Source organism: Culex pipiens, chromosome 3 (genome assembly GCF_016801865.2).
Source record: "Culex pipiens pallens isolate TS chromosome 3, TS_CPP_V2, whole genome shotgun sequence".
NCBI lineage: Eukaryota > Metazoa > Arthropoda > Insecta > Diptera > Culicidae > Culex > Culex pipiens.
The window spans coordinates 54,550,069-54,570,624 of record NC_068939.1 but is presented as its reverse complement, the minus strand read 5'-3'; the positions used below and the strand labels follow the sequence as shown (position 1 = coordinate 54,570,624).

General features: G+C 43.4%; 3 protein-coding genes across 3 annotated transcripts; 2 read left to right on the top strand and 1 right to left on the bottom strand.

Annotated features, from left to right (window-relative positions):
* Nucleotides 1–4,762: 4,762 nt before the first annotated feature.
* LOC120422297 (uncharacterized) lies at nt 4,763–14,180 on the top strand. The gene is made up of 3 exons (XM_039585689.2): nt 4,763–5,181; nt 5,239–5,775; nt 12,775–14,180. Exons 1-3 carry the CDS (start codon nt 4,929–4,931, stop codon nt 13,479–13,481), a joined length of 1,497 nt encoding a protein of 498 aa, XP_039441623.1. The 5' UTR covers nt 4,763–4,928; the 3' UTR covers nt 13,482–14,180.
* LOC120422296 (uncharacterized) lies at nt 8,257–12,553 on the bottom strand. Its single transcript, XM_052709503.1, is given in 7 exon segments — nt 8,257–8,810; nt 8,869–8,911; nt 8,913–9,118; nt 9,121–9,323; nt 9,416–9,950; nt 10,003–10,350; nt 12,320–12,553. Coding segments are annotated over 7 exon segments (1,539 nt in total). The 5' UTR covers nt 12,329–12,553; the 3' UTR covers nt 8,257–8,615.
* A 3,316-nt stretch (nt 14,181–17,496) lies between the features above and the next one.
* Nucleotides 17,497–19,163, top strand: LOC120422303 (cell division control protein 6 homolog). Its single transcript, XM_039585695.2, has 2 exons — nt 17,497–17,969; nt 18,028–19,163. The coding sequence occupies exons 1-2, from the start codon at nt 17,608–17,610 to the stop codon at nt 19,097–19,099; spliced, it is 1,434 nt and encodes a 477-aa protein (XP_039441629.1). The 5' UTR covers nt 17,497–17,607; the 3' UTR covers nt 19,100–19,163.
* Nucleotides 19,164–20,556: the final 1,393 nt, after the last annotated feature.

Genomic DNA, 20,556 nt, shown 5'->3' with positions numbered 1-20,556 from the left:
GCGAATAGCCCTTGATCACCAAGCGGGCTTTGTAGCGCTCGACAGATCCATCCGAGTTCGTCTTGAGTTTGTAGACCCACTTGCAGCGTAGAGCTTTCCTCCCCTTCGGCAGATCGGTTAGTTCCCACGTCCGATTCTCCACCAGCGCTCCGAACTCCGCATCCATCGCACGTTTCCACTGGTCGCTGTCGTCTCGAGCAATCGCCTCACGGTACGTGTCAGGCTCGACCATCACCGGGGTGGAACGGTTCTGTCTGGGTTGGGAATCTTTTTCAGGTAGGGTACTGCACACATAATCTTTATACTTGCCTGGGGGCACGTGCTCCCTACCACTGCGCCTTACCAACACTTGTGGGTCCTCTGGTTGTGGAGGGAGCACCAACGGTTCTTCCTCCGCCTCAACCAGCGAATCGGCATCGCCTTCGACCGACTCGTAATCGCTGAAGTCCGACTCGTCTTCTTCGAGCTCAGCTTCCTCTTCAGCAGCTGGACCGACCTCGATCGGAATACTTGGCACGATCAGCTCCATTTCTTCATCTCCGACCGCAGGCTCCGTCAAAGCAACGTCGGTCCCGGTCGACTTCTCGTCCAGGAAGATGACGTCTCGGCTTGTCACGACGGACTTCGTCCTCTGGCTGTAGACCCTGTACGCCTTCGAGTTGTCGCTGTAGCCGACGAAAATGCAAGGTTCCGACTTCTTGTCCCACTTTCGTCGTCGCTCCTTCGGCACGTGCGCCATGCACTTGGTCCCGAACACGCGGAGATGCGACAAATCCGGTCGCTTGCCCGTGAACTTCTCCTCCGGTGTCACCGACAGTCCCTTCGCCGGTGATCGGTTGATCACGTGCGACGCAGTTGCCACTGCTTCCGCCCAAAATCTCTTGTCCAGGCCAGCGTCGAACAGCATGCTTCTCGCTCTCTCGACGTACGTACGGTTGCGTCTCTCAGCCAGACCGTTCTGTTCCGGATTGTACGGAACGGTCTTCTCGTGGTGGATACCAGACTTGCGCAGGAACTCTTCCATCTCGCGGTTCACGTACTCACGACCGTTGTCGGTACGAATCCGCTTGATCCGCTCACCTGTCTGGTTCTCCGCAAACGCTTTGAAGTTTTGAAATGCTTCCATCACATCAGTCTTCGACTTCAGAAAATACACGACGGTCTTACGGCTGGCATCGTCAATGAAGGTCAGAAAGTAGCGTCTGCCTCCGATCGACTCCGTCTCCATCGGGCCGCACAAGTCCGAGTGGACCAGTTCCAGGACTCGCTCCGCTCTCTGCCCTCTTGCGTTGAACGTTTGACGCTGGTGCTTGCCCTCGATGCACGGTACACACTGCAGTCCGTCCTTCACGTCGAACTGGGCGCCGGTCGTCATCTCTCGTAATCGCTTCATTCCGCTAGCAGAAAGATGTCCCATCCGGCGATGCCACAGCTCGAACTGGTCGTCTGCTTGCACCAGATTCGCACGAGATCGCTTGGTTTCGGTGAGCTTGTAGAGACCGTCCGTCTCTCGACCAATCGCTACCACCGTGTCACTCGCGTCCAGCACCGCACACGCGTCTTTCGTGAACTCCACACGAAAACCTTTCTTGCACACTTTACTTACAGAAAGCAGGTTGATCGCCAGGTCCGGAACGCACATCACGTCGGTCATCGTCAGGTCCCGGAATTCTCCATCACAGTCAGCTTCCAGCATGACGGAACCCTTAGCGACGACGGCGACCTCCGCGTTGTTGGCCACATTAATCTTGGCCGACACACTCGATGGGTCCTGCAGGATCGTTTCGTTCCGGCACATGTGAGTTGTCGCTCCGGAATCGATGATCCAGTCACCACCGGCTCCTGCCGGTGACTCCACCGCGTTGAACGCAGTCGCGTTCCCCTTGTGGTTGCCAGACTTCTCCTTGCTCTTCGCGCTCGTCCCGTTCGTGCACTCCGACGCGTAGTGTCCCAACTTCTTGCATCGGTAACACTTGACGTCAGACTTCTCGACGGGCTTCTTGATCTTCTGCTGCCGCTGCTTGCTGTAGAAAGCGCCCTCGCTCTCGCTCTCGCTCGATCCAGCCTCGACCTTCACCTCCTGCATGATCGTGGCCTTCACTTTCTCCGCCGTCAGCTTGACCCCGGACGACTCCAGTCCAAGAATCATCGGCGCGTACTTCTTGGGCAGGCCCTTTAGCAGCAAACTCGACACCCAATCATCGTCGACCTTGAAGCCGACTTCCGCCAGCTGGTTACAGGTCACCATTATCTCGCTGACGTACTCCTGGGTTGACTGGCAAATGATCTCTTCCACCTTCTCAGCTCCCACCAACCGAATCCCGGTCAGTTTTCTCAGGAGACCGATCCTCCGGGTGGAACCGCTGTCCTCGAACGTGTTGCGTAAGATGTCCCAAGCTTCGCGCGCTGTTTTCGCATTCTGGACCATGCCGCGCAGGCCTCGGTCCATGCTGAGGCAGATAGTCGCCAGTGCTTGCTCCGAAGTATATGCGTCCACTTCCGGTTCTCCATCTACAGGATCCCGTACGGCGCGCCAGGTCCGTTCCTTGATCAGGACCATCTTCGTGGCAAACGCCCAGGAATTGTAGTTCTCCGAACCACGCAGCACCTCCTTCACCGGCAGCGAAACGGAACTTCCGGGTAGCCTTTGACCGCCAGGTTGAGCCGCCGCCACGCCTCGTCCAGCGCCAGGAACTCGGACTTCATCTTCAGCCATCGTTTCAGGACAAACTTCTTCCAAATTCTTCAGTTAAAATCTTGAGTGAAAATTTTCTTTAAATTGTTATTTTCTCCAAACAGCCTTTGCTACGGAACTGTCTGGGCCCATAACCTAAAGGCAGTAGATACGTCTACTAGGTTCGAGGGTTAGACAACGAATGATCAAATTTATTAGTAGCTCGTAAGTCATAGACTACTATAACTAATTATAATTCTACGGTTGCTTCTCCAACATATGTTCTATCGTTTTACGGTGGATCTATTCATAAGGAGCTGCCGGATACAAATCACTATAAATTGTTGGTAAATGATACGATACGATCACGACGAGTCAAAAAATGTTCACTTTTTCAATTTTTAATGTGTTTTTTTATATTAAAGATTTTTAATTTTCATTTGGATTTGAAAAATGCAATATGATTTAAATGCGTTTTTCAATTTGTGGCAACGTGTTGAAATGAAAAAGTACGAAAAAATCAAATAGGCTAAACTGAGGCTATTATTTTGGTTTGCTTTTTAAATCCAGTTCTACGATGTTGTTTCATCACGCCACATTTTAATTTCACTGGAAGCACAGGTTTAATATTGTTCAATCTAGATGACATTTCTATGTAACGTGCAAAAAAATAACAATAGTTTTAAATGGGCAAAAGAATCTTCAGTTCATGAAATGTATTGTTTTTTTAAATGAAAATGCTGATAAGTCAACAAATAAATGCCTTTCAATTGAAAATATTTTAATCAATCTATTAATGCAATTTATAATTATTTGTGAAACTGATTTAAAATTGTTTTATTTTTTTTCAACTCAAATTACAATATCATTTTCTCCACATGAGAAAGGACTGGTTTAGGTTGACATAAGCGGCCATGTTGAAAGTGGTTTAGTTTGACAATAGGTTTTTTTCTCTTTGTTTATCCCATCCCAGGTCTTGGTCAATAACAGAGTAGCAACTACGGGTAGACACCAATGCTATGCTATGCTATTTGTGATTTGCCGAGCTACCGTGGCCGTGAGGTTACGGGTTTCGGCTTGTAAGCGGAAGGTGATGGGTTCGATTCCTGTCTGGCTCGGCAAAGTCAGATTCATACCTTAAAAGATTAATTCTATTCACTGGGAATACTGACCGGTAGGGGATGGGTTTCGACTAGCGGCGTGCTGGATTTCCAATCCAGAGGTCGTGAGTTCGATTCTTGTACCGGGATGATGAAGATATTTCAATCCAGATTATAAAGTTAATCCGTAGTCCTACTTAATTTTTTGGCGCCCTTTCTGTTCTAAATACCTAATAATGATTTTATACAAATAATTGTATACTAACCCCTAGGTACGGCGCTGGATAAGAGTTCAGCTTTTCCCGATTATGTTTTACGATACATGGTTAAAAAAAACTACAGTTTTTTTTAATAGGTCCTATAAACATATGAAAGACAATAGTTAATAGGACCTTTTCAAAAAAAAAACTCTAGATATGTTTGGAAGGTTGACTGAAAAAGCAAACTTTGAAAACTCCATGCTAATTTTAACAGAAGTTCAGCAAAAAAATATCTGAAAATTTCAGTAGTGTAGTTTTCAGTAAATACCTTTTAACCGAAAACGAACCTCAGAATACGAAACCTACGAAAACCTCTATGGAGACGCATGGTGTGCCAAAGTTTCAACCACCTTTTAAATTGCGCCATCTCCATGTCATTATTGAAAACGCCTGAATGTAGACTTCAATGATTCCAGTGGTCTGGTCCGCAAGACAACCTTCCTTCCAATGGATAAACTCCCACACCAGTGTTCTTTCCAGTACGGGACATCCGCAAATGACGCTTCCTAGAGGATTGATTCACAATTTAAAAATCAAATAAATCAAGGAAAACTTCTTTTTTTTACTATTTTTGGATTAAAAAGCATACAGTTCTTTAATAAATTACTTATGTAAGTTTGTATCGTGCTTTCATCACAAAACCAGCTCAACAAATTGTTTAAACTAGATTATATTTTATTTCGTAGTTTTTAGATTACCCCCATAACAAACCAAAGCAAACAAAGCGAAAAACGTCAAAAGCAAGCGCGAACGAAAACAAACACGCAAAAGTTTTCGCTTCTTCCGAAAGAAAATGCAAATTTTCCAAAACCAGTGCAAAAGTAGCGATTATGTGCAGTGATAATTAAATCCATATTTCGTAACGCAAGCCTACAAACCAAAGAACCTGCCAGCATGATGGACCCGTCGACCGTCGTCCCGTCGGGGGAGATGGATTTCTCCGCGTTTGTGCTGGACCTGAACCAAAGTCCCAAAATTGACTGCACTGCCGTGACGGGAACCGAGATCCACCGGTGCTGCGCCCCCGAGTCCCGGCTATCGGCCGAGTTCGAAAACAAAATGCAAAAGCTCATCACCAACTTTGACCTGGACGACGACTTGGGAATGCCGGCGATGCGCTTCAGCGATCCGGAACCGGTGCTGAACGGTAAGAGTTGCATCTCATGATTCCCTTCGATCTGTTAATGTGTTAAAATTTTCGCAGATGAACTGGACGGCACCATCCTAGCGGACCGCGACTATCCCATCGAGTCGCTGGATACGACGGTGGACAATGAGGACGACCCGCTGAACCTCACCGCGGATGATTGCGACGATAGTGGCGATGCCGGTTGTAGCTCCGATGAGCAGCAGCAAGAATCCCGCTCCCTGTCCCTGTCGTATTCCATTTCGCACGCCCAGGAAAACTTTTCCCAATACTCGCAAAGCACCGGTCTCTCGAAGCGGTACGATTCGCCGTGTTCCTACGAGGATGACCGGGAATCGGAAGGCACGAATTTTGACAAGCTGGACGATTGGTCCGACCTGATCAGTGACCTCCACAATAACAACAACAACACCAGTGTGGACGCGGCCAATCGGGAGTTTAAGGAGTACCTGGACGATTTTCTAGGCAAGGATCAGCAAAACGGTGGGTCGACGAGCGGAATCGGAACCAGTGAGGATGGAACAAGCGATACCAAAGAGCCGGAAAGTTCCTGCGAGGAAGAGCAGCAGACGGCGGCGGAGAAACGAAACAAAGGTAGTAATATTTTAGGAAAAATTATATTGGCCACCAAAATTATGTTGGGTGAAACTTGACGTCGGCCATTTAACAACTTCTATTTGACTTAAATCATGTTTTAAACTTGACAGATTGTTGTAATACGGCTTATTTACCGTCTGCCAAACAGAGAACTAACTAAGATACGGCGTTTTTCTTAAAATTGGTTTCAAAAACGCGAATCGCGGAATAACGTATTTTCGCGATTTCAAACTCCTCCAAAAATTCTTTAAAAAAAAAACCCTCAAAAATCATTTAAAAAAACCTTCAAAAAATCCCAAAAAGAAACTCAAAAAATAATGTAAAAATAATACATACCTAATACATCAAAATTACAAAATTCAAAAAAAATCTGATTTTTAAAATTTAGAGCTTTACCTAGTTTTTGATTTGCAAAGCTTTTTTCAATTTAAATTTGATTTTTTTTTAGGTAAATTAAAAAATTAAAGATCAGAAATTAGTTAAAATTAAGCTCAAATTTGGGATATTATTGTTCACCACAATAAGCTTATTTTTCTGAGTAAAATTACCCTTTGTAAAATCGCAAAGAATTTAAAATGGATTTTTAAATCAACTTTAAAAAATAAACTTCGCGACCCTTCTTGACAGAAAAGGTCCTACTTTGCCAGCTCGTTCCAAGAGAACTATCCAGGTTTTTAAGCGAAGATGGCGTTCGAATGGTGAACGCCCGAAATGTCAAAATCGCGCAGTAGCACCAACATTAGAAAAAAAATGTGGCTGTCATGCCATGGCACACTTTTTCCGTAATGTTGGTACCACTGCGTGATTTTGACATTTCGGGCGTTCACCATTCAAACGCCATCTTCGCTTAAAAACCTCGATAGCTGACCCGTCGAAAAAATATTGTTCTGTCTATTTTTTTTATTTTTTTTTTTTTGCAATCAAATGAAAATACACTCAACCCCCGATGGTTGGTCACTTTTTTCGATTGACACTTTTTTAGTTTGTACCCCGTTGGTTGGTCAAAGTCAAACTAAAAAGTGACGAACTGTCACTTTTTACACGGCGCTCACGCACACTATCAAAACAAACGTTTGGTAGTTTATGTGAACTCCGTGTAAAAGGGGTGTCAAACCAAAAAGTGACCCCGTTCGTTTGACAACAGTTGGTGTCAAACCATCGGGGTTTGAGTGTAAAAGTGATCATAAATTATTTTTCTGAGAATTACCAACTGAAAAGCTAAAACGAAAATTTCCGGGAATTCTAAAACTCTAATTTTTGAAATTCAAGATTCAAAAAGATTCTAGTTAAGAAGAATTCTTAAATTCTTCTGAAGTTACAGAAATTTTTAAATTCTTAAATTCTTAAATTCTTAAATTCTTAAATTCTTAAATTCTTAAATTCTTAAATTCTTAAATTCTTAAATTCTTAAATTCTTAAATTCTTTAATTCTTTAATTCTTAAATTCTTTAATTCTTTAATTCTTAAATTCTTAAATTCTTAAATTCTTAAATTCTTTAATTCTTTAATTCTTTAATTCTTTAATTCTTTAATTCTTTAATTCTTTAATTCTTTAATTCTTTAATTCTTTAATTCTTAAATTCCTAAAATCCTAAATTATTAAATTCTTGAATTGGGTACTAAAGCCCTATGTAAATTTTTATGTACAACGGTAAAAAAAAACGATTAAAAACCATTTCTGATCACTTTTTTCATTTTAGTGCAATTTTTTTTTTTTTGACAAGACAACATTTTTTCGGTGGATCAACTATGGTCCCCTTGGAACGAGCTGTTAAGTAGGAGCTTTTCTGTCAAGAAGGACCGCGAGGTTAATTTTTCAAAATTGATTTAAAAATCCATTTTAAACTCTTTGTGGTCGTACAAAGGGTCATTGTACTCAGAAAAATAAGCTTTATCGCTGTAAACAATAATATCAGCAATCTAAGCGCCATTTTAGGACCTAATTCTTTAATTCTTAAATTCTTGAATTCTTGAATTCTTAAATTCTTAAATTCTTAAATTCTTCAATTCTTGAATTCTTCTGTTCTTAAATTCTTAAATTTTTAAATTCTTGAATTCTTAAAATCTTAAATTCTTCTATTCCCATATTTTAATATTCATAAATTCTTTCATTCTCAAATTCTTAAATTAATAAATTGATATATTCTTAAATTTTTAATTCTTACATTCTCAAATTCTAAAATTTTCAATAACCTAAATTCATTATTTCTTATATCCTTGAATTTTCAAATTTTAAGTTCTAAAATTCTCTAAGGTCCTATAAACTATTGTCTATCATTTGTTTATAGGACCTATTAGAAAAACTCTATAATTATTCAAAAATAGTTTCTGGAAGATTAATCACTTTTGCCGCCAGTCTGCGGCTGCAGCTCATTAAGCATATTTTTGCAAACTTTTACAGACATTCTGAAACTAAATATTTAAATGGCATCCCTGCAGAACTCATCGGCTGCTTATTTTTTAGAGTGCGTTGCACGCTTACCAAATAAAACCAAAAAAATGGTAATTATCATGATTTTTCGAGTTCAACTCGGATAACACTTTTTTTGGTAAAGTGGGTCGAACTGGCAAAATCATGATTTTCATGATTTGCCGAGTTCGAGCGTGGGGAAATATTTCACTGGATCAAATCTGTTCGGATGTTGCCTATTTTCGGGCGCTTTCTGGTTTTTCTTGAGGGATTGGAATTGAAATAATTTTAATTATAAACTAAAATAAAATCACAACGGTATAATTATTTATTAATGTGTAAAATAGTACAACAATAAAAACAAAAACCTTTTTTTTTATTAAATGGTGCTTCGAGAAAATTTAGGTCGCTTCAAATGTCCCCGGCATTAGATCGCGCAGTCAAGCCGAGAAGTCTCCCAGCAATCCTTCAAGTTCCTTCTCACGCAGGCGTCGGAGCGAGTGCCCTCGGCCAGCACTTGCTCGAGACGGTTCGAGCGTTCGATCCGCTCGCAATCCGTTACGACCTGGTTCACGATGACGGTGCGGCTCGTTCCGTTGAACATGTCCAGCTTGCCGCCGAGCTGTGAGGGGTTGAAAATTTTAGGTTTTGTTTTGTGAATGTTTATGTTTATGACTCACCCCAAAGCACGCTCCCGGCGGTCGCTTCAGATCTTCAGATGGGCTGCGGCTGTCCTGCGAACGGGTGAACCGGCTCGTGCTCGATGCTGTCCACTCCGGGGAACGAATCGGCTATTTTGTTCACCGTCTGCACCTGGGCGTGCGCTCCGCCATTGATCAAATAAACGGTTACGTTGCCGTCAAAGCTGGAACCGGCGATGAGCGCCGGGTTGCGCGGACACCAGGCCACGTCAAAGTTCCACTGGTTTTGATGGTCGCGAGCTCGGAGAGGATTTCCCCGTTTTGCTCTTCGGAGTTTTGGTTCCAGCAGTGGATTTTGTTGTCTTTGCCGCAGGAAGCGACCAGGGCGAAATCCTTCGGGCACCAGGTCAGACCGAGGACACCCCGCTGGTGGATGTGGAAGGTTTTGGTGGGGGCAGTCGCGTAGCGGAGATCCCACAGTTGAACGGAGGGGGCTACTCACAACTGGGTGCCACTGGACGGCGCGCGCCAACGGATCCGCGATTGGGTATCGGTCAGTTTGATGATGGGTTTTCCCAGATGACACAACACGAGCTGGAGACGGAGGCCAGGATATGCTGGACCCGTCGGTTCCACGTGAGATCCTGAACATCCTCAAACGGTTGCGCCTTCGTTCCTGAGCTCATCGGCGCCGCCGTGATGTTCAGATCCCAGATGAAGATTTCCGACTCCGACGCTCCCGAGCCATCAGCGCGTTCTCCCCGGCCAACAGCTTCAAAGCGCTGTAAACCTGGATGATGCCAGCTTCGCAACCACCGACGATGACCCCGTTCGGGTTCGTGGCCGTACCAAAATCCAGCGGACTCCACACGACCTTGTGGAACCGGTGCGCACTCGTCTGACTTCCCACCAGCTTCAGATCTGACCTCACCCTGGATGATCTTCGAGTTGAACTTGTTGCACGCGACGTTCTCCTCTGGCCACAGCGCTCCACGGTAAGACAATGCGTCAAGGCCGTCTTTTCCGTGATCGCGTCTAGCAGATGATCCGGATCGAGGATTCCCGTCAGTCGATAGCGTCCAGATGTTTTTTTCCGGGATTCCGGGAATGTCCGAGTTGGCCTAAAAAAACGAAAATTAATTACAGATAAGCTTAATCAAGAATAAGTTTTACCAGTTTGAGGGTGGTCGAGTCCAGAACGCGTACTTGGTAGGAACGAGGGATCCATCGCAAATGGTGATAAAAATAATACGAAAGGACGCCATGTCGAAGAGCTTGCGGATGTTTTCTTACGGTGTTTATTTTTGTCCTGTTTGGCGCTGAGCAGTCGTTGCCGACGAATCCCGTGCACAGCTTGTTGGCCTTGGACAGTACTTCATCGACCGGGTAAGCACATATTCCGGAAGTCCTTCTTCGCCTAGCATCTGCAGTTCCAGTATTATCAAGTTGACTTCGGTTGCAAACAGTGGATCGTCCGCCAACAGCAGCTCGTTCTTCAGTGGCAAAGGTTCCGCCGGATCTCTAGAGATGATGTAAAATAGTAGAAAGGTAATTTCAGATAGGTTTAGCGAATACTAAATTCTATCGTAACCCTTATGGTGGTCAACTCCACGTCCGAAGTGCGTACTGGACCGATCGTGATGGTGATAAATACAGTACGGAAGTATGGAATGATTCGTCCAATTTTGTCGCACACCCTGGGCGCGGAATTCCGGTTCGAGGAAGGCCAATCCGTGCCTAAAATACTTCAGTTCATTATTTTGGGTTTGGGCAATGTTTTGCGTTAGGAACCCGTACATCGGTGGACCAGTTCCTCTTGCCAACTTTGGCAGGAATTCCGTCCACCGGTGGACGGATTCCTTCTACAAACATTGCTCAGAAATCCGTCCACCGGTGGACCAGTTCCTCTTGCCAACTTTGGCCGGAATTCCGTCCACCGGTGGACGAATTTCTCCTGCAAAACATTGCCCAGAAATCCGTCCACCGGTGGACCAGTTCCTCTTGCCAACTTTGGCCGGAATTCGGTCCACCGGTGGACGGATTCCTTCTACAAACATTGCCCAGAAATCCGTCCACCGGTGGACCAATTCCTCTTGCCAACTTTGGCAGGAATTCCGTCCACCGGTGGACGAATTTCTCCTGCAAAACATTGCCCAGAAATCCGTCCACCGGTGGACCAGTTCCTCTTGCCAACTTTGGCAGGAAATCCGTCCACCGGTGGACCAGTTCCTCTTGCCAACTTTGGCCGGAATTCGGTCCACCGGTGGACGGATTCCTTCTACAAACATTGCCCAGAAATCCGTCCACCGGTGGACCAATTCCTCTTGCCAACTTTGGCAGGAATTCCGTCCACCGGTGGACCATTTCTCCTGCAAAACATTGCCCAGAAATCCGTCCACCGGTGGACCAGTTCCTCTTGCCAACTTTGGCCGGAATTCGGTCCACCGGTGGACGGATTCCTTCTACAAACATTGCCCAGAAATCCGTCCACCGGTGGACCAATTCCTCTTGCTAACTTTGGCCGGAATTCCGTCCACCGGTGGACCATTTCTCCTGCAAAACATTGCCCAGAAATCCGTCCACCGGTGGACCAGTTCCTCTTGCCAACTTTGGCCGGAATTCGGTCCACCGGTGGACGGATTCCTTCTACAAACATTGCCCAGAAATCCGTCCACCGGTGGACCAATTCCTCTTGCTAACTTTGGCCGGAATTCCGTCCACCGGTGGACCATTTCTCCTGCAAAACATTGCCCAGAAATCCGTCCACCGGTGGACCAGTTCCTCTTGCCCACTTTGGCAGGAAATCCGTCCACCGGTGGACCAGTTCCTCTTGCCAACTTTGGCCGGAATTCGGTCCACCGGTGGACGGATTCCTTCTACAAACATTGCCCAGAAATCCGTCCACCGGTGGACCAATTCCTCTTGCTAACTTTGGCCGGAATTCCGTCCACCGGTGGACGAATTTCTCCTGCAAAACATTGCCCAGAAATCCGTCCACCGGTGGACCAGTTCCTCTTGCCAACTTTGGCCGGAATTCGGTCCACCGGTGGACGGATTCCTTCTACAAACATTGCCCAGAAATCCGTCCACCGGTGGACCAATTCCTCTTGCCAACTTTGGCCGGAATTCCGTCCACCGGTGGACGGATTTCTCCTGCAAAACATTGCCCAGAAATCCGTCCACCGGTGGACCAGTTCCTCTTGCCAACTTTGGCCGGAATTCCGTCCACCGGTGGACGAATTTCTCCTGCAAAACATTGCCCAGAAATCCATCCACCGGTGGACCAGTTCCTCTTGCCAACTTTGGCAGGAATTCCGTCCACCGGTGGACGGATTTCTCTTACAAAACACTGTCAACAAATCCGTCTTCCAGGGGATGGATTCTTTGAAGGAATCTGTAATCCGGAATCTAAACCAGTCCTCCGGGGAACCGACTGCACTTGGCCACCTCTGCCGACGAAACAATCCACTTTCGAACGGAATTCACTTACCTGTTCCATTCCGCGATCTGTCTCTACCAGAAAACTTAACAGAAATGTCAAAATGAAATGATGAAAGGTTTCAAAAAGTTTGCAAAAATTTCGCTAAGTCCAAAATCGCACTTTTGGGAGTTCGCATAACTGAACTCGTTTTTTGGCGATTTTTACCATTTTTCGAGTTCGCGAAATCACACTTTTTTGAGTTCGTTTAAGCGAACTGTCAAAAGTGCGATTTCTGAACTCCCAAAAGTGCGATTTTCAGTAACCGTGTGCATAAACTTTGACATTTCCAGTATTTTCTTCCAACAAGTCTAGAAATTTTGCTTTCGAGGCAAAAAAGTAAATTTCTGTTAAATTTTACTGAATTCCTGATTTTGAAGACGTTTTCAAAAATGATGCGCTGTAAATTTATCGAAAGTTTTTTTCAATTTCCCCTATAAACTAACGTATCCATTCTCCCTTTCCAGACTCCCGCCCGGACACGCCAGCCCTGGAACGAAAGGCAAAGGGCCAGCACAACTATCTGGACTACCGTGATCCCGGGCTCGCGGACTTTGACGACGATGCCATGATGCAGGGTGCCATCGACGACAACTCGAACGTGTTGCTGATGACCACTACCACCGACGGCGTCGGAGTGTTCCGGGAGCAAGGTATCTCCGTGAAGCGCAAAATGTGCGAGGACAAAGAGGACTGCGAGCGGCGGCTGGAACTGATTGTGGAAAAGTTTCAAAAAACGGACATCGTTCCGGACCGAGGACAGCATGCTCGGCTGCTGGACGAGCAAACGTTTACCCGTTGGTGCCAGATCGACTCGACGCCGACGCCAGTTTTGACCCCCTCCTGCATGGACGCCGACGCAGAGAACCAGACCGACGACGAGAAACTGGTCATGCTGGACGGAGAGGAGGACGCGACGGACTCTCCGGTAGCCACGACTCCGACCAATCCGCGCAACATGCAGCGGCTGTTCAGGACACTGGCCAACGAGGAGGATGGCCTTGGCCAGGCGGATGAAACTCTCGAGCAGCAGCTTGCCAGCGAATCCGACAGTCAATTATTCACCAAACAGCGTTATCAGAAGAAACTGGTCGGAAAAATTGATCCGGCCCAGTCGGTAGCAGGTTCTTCCCGGAAGACGCTCAAGCTGCCCCTGATGAAGCAACAAAAGTAGATTGCTCCTGGAGGTGAAGTTTTTGTTCCTTATCAGCTCCATGTTTCTTTCTGATCTCGACTTTATTATTTTTTCATATGATTATTATTTCTTTTGACGAAGAGCAGGATTTTCGTTCGTCAGTATTTTGTTAAACCAAGTTATTTCTTTTCCTATCGTTTCGAGAGCGATTAACTGCTAGTCAGGCAGATTTTCTGAGTCTGATCAAATCAGTTCTGCCACAAGATATTATCGGGCCGGTAGAATACAACATCGTATAAGAACAAAAAAATAATACTCTACACTTAACATGCTCAAGCGAAAGGCTAGATTTTACCTAACAATAACATTTGTTAACTGAATTGGATCATTTAACCAAACAAAAAGCAAACTATTACTCATATAATACGGAATGTTATCACTAAAAAGTGGACAACTTTCAATGAGAAAAGTTGTCCCATTTGAACTTTACTAATTTGAGAGAGTGTGAGTATTTGAAAATAAAAATAGATAGCTTTACGAATCTAAGAATGAAGGAAACCTTTTACCAGTACCTATAGTTTGGCCCGAGTGGTAGGCCTCATCAGAAAACAGAACAGAATCTTTAAGCAAAGTAAAAATAAAGTACCATAACGAAGAAAAATTAAACATTATAGACTCAACCCCTGAAACAAAACCGAAGAAGACTTAGTAAAAATATACTAGATTACAGTGAAACAGTGCGTTGTTGTTGTTCTGTGTGTGATATCCGAAATCCCTAGAAAGTGTTTAGAGCAAGAAATATGTTTGAAAATCAAATAATCAAGTTTTGATTAAAGATCTCGTAATTTGGGACACCCTGCAGGTTAAAAAGAGTTCCATACAGTCCACACTTGATAATCCCTGCTTCCTAAATTATAAAAAAATATTCAATTTAAAATTATAATAATTCTGATCACTTTTTTTTTTCATTTTAATGAAAAAAATAAATTGACAAGACAACATTTTTTCTATGGATCAAGTATGGTCTCCTTGAAACGAGCTGTCAAGTAGGACCTTTTCTGTCAAGAAAGGCCACGAAGCTATTTTTTAAAACTGATTTAAAAAACAATTTAAAATCAAGGTCCAGACTACTAAACCCCCGGTGGATGGTCACTTTTTCGTTAGACACTTTTTTAGTTTGTACCCCGTTGGTTGATCAAAGTCAAATTAAAAAGTGACGAACTGTCACTTTTTACACGGCGCTCACGCACACTATCGAGAAATTAAAAGTGAGAGTGTGTGCAACATGGAATTAAACTTTCTGTGAAGTTGCTGTGAAGATTATCATAGCACTTTGAAAAGTTTAACTCCATGTTGCACGCACACACTCTCTTTTTTAATTTCTCGATCAAAACAAACGTTTGGTAGTGTGTGTGAACTCCGTGTAAACGGGGTGTCAACCTAAAAAGTGACCCCGTTCGTTTGACAACAGTTGGTGTCAAACCATCGGGGTTTGAGTGTATGCGAAAGGCACCGGAAAAATTTTAACTTAGGATAATTGAATCACGAAAAAAATGTTTTTCGTTGTCTTATTTTTGATGGTCGAGCTTAAGTTTGACACAATTTTTAAATCCAAGATGGCGGCCAAAATGGCTGTGATAACATATTTAAAAAATGCATATTTAAATTTAAAAGGCAATCAAATATTAAAACGTTATCAAAATGATGTCGCAGAACTTGAATTTTATATAAAAATTAGAAAATTATTTTTTTGTCGTGATTCGATTATCCAAAGTTCCATACAAACCTTCGGATAATCGAACTTCGGATAATCGATACTTCGGATAATCGAGGCTGCGGATAATCCTGGACCTAGGTCTGGACTGTATCCAAAATTCTAAAATTTAAAAAAATATGAAAATTATTAATTATTTTTGAAAATTAATTTTTTATTTGAAATTTAAATTAAGAAATTAAAAACGCAGAAATAAAATAAATAAATTGAAGGTTCTAAAATTTCAAAATACAGTCCAGAATTCCGATTATCCGAAGGTTTGTATGGGATTTCGATTAATCGAATCATGAACATTTTTTTCTTATTTCTAGAGAATTTTTACTCTTAACATAAAATTAGAGTTCAGCACCCCATTTTGTCAAATTTTAATACTTGATTGCTTATTAAATTTAAAAACAAATCATGTTTTCAATATTTCAGCCCCGCAATTTTTGTCACCTTCTTGGATTTAAAAAATTAAATAACTTTTGAGTATACTATTGTTTGAGGGTCAAACATGAGCACGACAATCGAAAATAAGACAACGAAAAAATATTTATTTGTGATTCGATTCTCCAAACTAAATTTTTTGGTAAGGATAATCGAGTCTAGACTGTAATAATTCAGAAATTCAAACAATATAAAATTCACCTACTTGATATATGACTCCAAAAATGTTCCAAAGTTATTTAATTTTCTATAAAAAATTTACAGCATTTTAAAATCTTTTCAAATAATTGGGTTCTAAAATCAAGCTTAAATTTGTGATATTATTGTTATCAACGATAAAACATATTTTCTGAGTACAATGACCATTGTCTGGACTGTATTTGCCATTTTTGGACCTCACAAGTCTGCCTGAAATTTTCAGGAATTGTTTGTACATATAAAACTAGCATCTGGACATAATATGAGCACTCTAGGTCAATGGGAAGTGGGGCAAATCGGGACATAAAGTTTTATGGTTCAAAAATATTAAAAAGGCTGTAACTTGGGCAAACCTTAACTTAATTTCAAAATTCAAAACCTAAAATGCATCTGAAAGGGCTTAAAAAATCAACAAAATGAGGGGTGAAGCATCCCAATTGGTTAAATCTAAAACGAGTTATTGGCATTTTAGTGAAAAAATAGCATAATGTTCAAAATCAAATAAAAAAGTGTTCTATCCAGATATCAACTCGATTCGACCTGGAGCTTGTAGGGGACATCAAGGACTACCATTTGAGACTGATAACGCTTTGGGTAAGGGAGTTTAACACATAAAATAGACAGTTTTACTTTTAGTTAATTTTTTGGTTGTAAATTTTTGCTCGGGGGGCTCCTTAGATCCCATTTTCTAGTGATAATTTTATCATATTCGTGTTTCTGAGACAATTTCACAGTAGAAACATGCATAAAAATGTATATTTTCATCCATTTTAACCCTTTAAAAAAATTAAAGATAAAAAAATAAGAACTGCCTTTTTGCCTTCCTCACCTCACTGAGGCAAGGCTATAAAATCACTCGAAAAATGAACTTCTTAAATACACCTCCTAGATATACCTTCACGTATACCTATCGACTCAGAATCAAATTCTGAACAAATGTCTGTGGGGATGTGTGTAGACATGATTTTTTTTCCACACGATTATCTCAGAACTGGCTGAACCGATTTTGGCCGGATCCCCCTTATTCTGTTCGTTTTGGGGTCCCCTAAGACCCTATTAAATTTTATTCTGTTTAGTAAAGTATTTAAAAAGTTATGCTAAGAAAAAGATTTTTGTATCTACAAAAAAGGGTGATTTTTTGAATAACCTCAAAAAGCCGGGTCTTTTTGTTTACGTGCGAGAGTCACGCCAGATGCAAAACGCCCGGTTGCCACATTGCTTCAAATGAGAGTCTGCATGTTTTCTGGAAAAGTCTGTATCAGGTATATATTTTTTTCATAAATTTATTTTCATTATTACTTTGTAAATGTGAGGAAGGCACCACCCACCTAATGGTGGATTAAGAAACGTTTTTTTGTGTCATCTTGTATCCTTGGAAACAAACTTGATTTTCAATAAATGTGAATCGGAGAACGAGCAGGGCACACTCTTTGTTTACACTTCTGCTTTGGCCCATTTACATTGTTTTGCTTGAATGTTTATAGTACCATTTCAAAAAAAAAACTCTAGAATGTATGTATTCTTTAAATTATTTATTTGGAAATTATTTCTTGAGCACCCCTAAAACAAACCAAACGCATCACGCACACCACCTCAGACACAAATCGCGCGATAAAAACATTTCACATCAGCTGTCAAAGCAAACGCGCGCGCCGGCTGAGATCGACGTTACTTTTTGCGCCAAATCGCTACAGTATACAAGTTTTACAAGTTTTCCAAGTAAAAGTGTTCGATTTTCCCGATATTTTCCGGCGATTCAGCGAAATGTCCACCCGTCGTAGTAGCCGCGGCTCCCGGCTGAGTGAAGTGGTCCAGTTGGAGGAGCGTGAAGAGGCCAAAGAGAACACAACGCCCACAAAGCGGCGAGGTCGGCCGCGCAAAACGATCGGCGGAAGTATTCCGGAGGAGGAGGATGACCTGCAGCCGACGGATGCTTCCCCGCCGAAACGGGTTAAAGTGTCGTCCAGGAAGAAGAAGGTGGTTGAGGAGGAAGAGCAGGACAGCGCGGAACCGGTCAGTGTGACCGCGATCGGCAGTTTGCCCGAGCGGGAGCGGGAAACGGAAAATTTGGCCAAATACATCGAGGACATTCTGGCGGAGAATGGGTCGGGCAGTTTGTACATCAGGTTGGTTCAAGGTTTTTCGTTTTTAAAAGGGTAAAATTATCAAGAACTTTCTTTGTAGTGGTCCGCCTGGAACGGGAAAAACGGCAACGCTCACCAAGATCATCAGCGATCGCAAGCTAGCCACAAAGCTAAAGATGGTCTACGTAAACTGCACCTCGATGAGCAGCGCCGGAAGTATCTACAAGAAGATCTGCGAAGAGCTGTCCCTGTCGGTGGCCGGGACAAGTGAAAAGTTTTACCTTATGGCCATTGAAGAGTACCTCAAGCGGAAGCACAAGACGGTGATGCTGGTTCTGGATGAGATTGACCAGCTGGCGAGCAGCAAGCAGACCATCTTGTACAACATCTTTGAGTGGCCGGCGAAGCGAGAGTCCCGCCTCATCCTAGTCGGGATCGCTAATGCGCTGGATTTGACCGACAGACTGCTCTCTCGACTGCAGGCCAGATGCGAACTCAAGCCACACCTCATTCAGTTCCTTCCGTACACCAAACAGCAGCTGGTCGCGATCCTCAAGAACAACATGGTCCAGAACGACACCACCGAAATGTTCAACGATGCCGCCCTCCAGCTGCTCGCCGCAAAAGTGGCGTCCACTTCCGGCGATGCTCGGCGTGCCCTTTTCCTTGCTCGACGACTCGTCGAGAACGCCTCCAAAGAAGATCGCGAAACCAAAAAGGCCAACGCCAAACTACAGGACAAGCCCCTTTCCTCACCACCCAAAAAGCCCGTCCAAATCGGCCTCGTCGTCAACACCCTCAAGCAGGTCTACGGAACGACGCAAACCATGGCCGACGACGAAGCGTTCCCCCTCCAGCAAAAGCTGCTGCTCTGCTCCCTTCTTCTGGTGCTTAAAGCCGGCAAGAGCAAGGACATCACCGTTGGCCGGCTGCACCAGGTTTACCGTGCGGTCTGTGCCAAGCGAAACCTCCAGGTCGTGGACCAAACGGAGTTCCTCAACATGTGCTCGCTGGTGGAAACGCGGGGCATTTTGCGCCTCCAGGGAAAGAAGGAAGCGCGGCTAATGCGTGTGCAGTTGCAGTGGGATGAGGACGAGGTGCACAACACGCTCAACGATAAGCAGCTAATTGCGGACGTCCTGGCGGACACCTCGTGCGCGCAGGGGAAGTAAAAGGGTCGTCGAGAAGGGAGGTTGGACTGTTTTAGTTTAATTTAAGTTATTATTGACCATCACTCGAACTGTTTTTTTAATGAATGAACAAGGTTAATTTTTGAAGCAACCTAGTATTTTTTCCATCTGACATCCTTAATGTGGGACTTAGTCTTCAGCATGTTGGCAAAGAGCCACGGAGACTTATAATGCTGTTCTTCGTCAGTGTGTTTATTTCAGGGTTGGCCAACAGATCATTATTTTGATGAATTCTTTTTTGAGACATGTTTCTGGGCCCATTGAGTATACAAATCACTACAGAAGAGTGTAATTGTTTGGGTTTATGCTCAGCTGTAAGTCAATTGTATTAATTTTGGATTTTAACCGAATCTACTTATTTTTGTGGGTTTTGATTATAAACTGTACCGTTTTCATTATATTTTCACTTTTATTAAAAAACGAAGTTGACTTTATAGCTGTCGGCCCCTATTGCTAGTACCAACCACTAGTGTCTTCCTTTTTATCTACAAGGACTTCGCCGCCCTGGGGTGTTTGGGTACGGCACGGAGCGACGGCGCCGAATACCCATATTTACACAAAGAATTTTAGAGCGCCCGCCGCGGAATTCGAACCGGCGACCTCTGGATTGGAGTCCAGTGCGCGGATCGATTGATCCACACGGGCGGGACTTTTATTAGTATTATTAAAATTCACAGGAGATCTCGTACTTATTTTAAGGTCAGATAATAATATTCTAATTAAAAAGATTGATTATTTGTGATTTTGTTTAGCAAAACAATGTCTAAATATCAAAAACATTGCGGGTTTTGGGAAATAGGGTGTGCAATTTAACCAGAAAATCTCCCGAATTTCCAATTCTTTTTAACTTTTTTCACTTATTTTCAATCAATTTGCGTGCTTCAGGAAAAATGTTCCCTACATCATTTCCCATAAGAAATGATATGATCTGAACCATAAAATATGTCCTTGTGGACTTCGCAATTCGCAATTCGCAATTTTCAGTGTAAGAACGGGCCTTGACCGATCTTATGCACCAGGTTCCCGACGAACACGCACTGCCCTTACACCTACATCTCACCCTTGCTCTGAGTCAGTACGAGCAACACGCTAGAACACGCTTTGAGTGTTCGTGCCAGGCATGCACACCTTCTTTTCCGGTTACGCATTTTAACTCGGCCGGGGGTGGTACATTACGTAGGGTTGGATGTAAGTATAAGCGCCTAACCGTTTATAATGTGCCTATCAATTTTCATTAAAGCAAAAAACTGTTTAATTTTTAATTTGAATTCAAAAACTAGTTGTAATTTTACTGTGTATTGTTTTCTCCTGATTTTTTTCCTAGTGTTGAGTCGTGTTTATCTGTTGCTATTTCTTTTGTCGCGGTGTTTTGTTACAATGTTTTGGACCTAAGCATGTTATTCAAAAGTTTACCAAAAGTACAATAGTAATATTTGTGT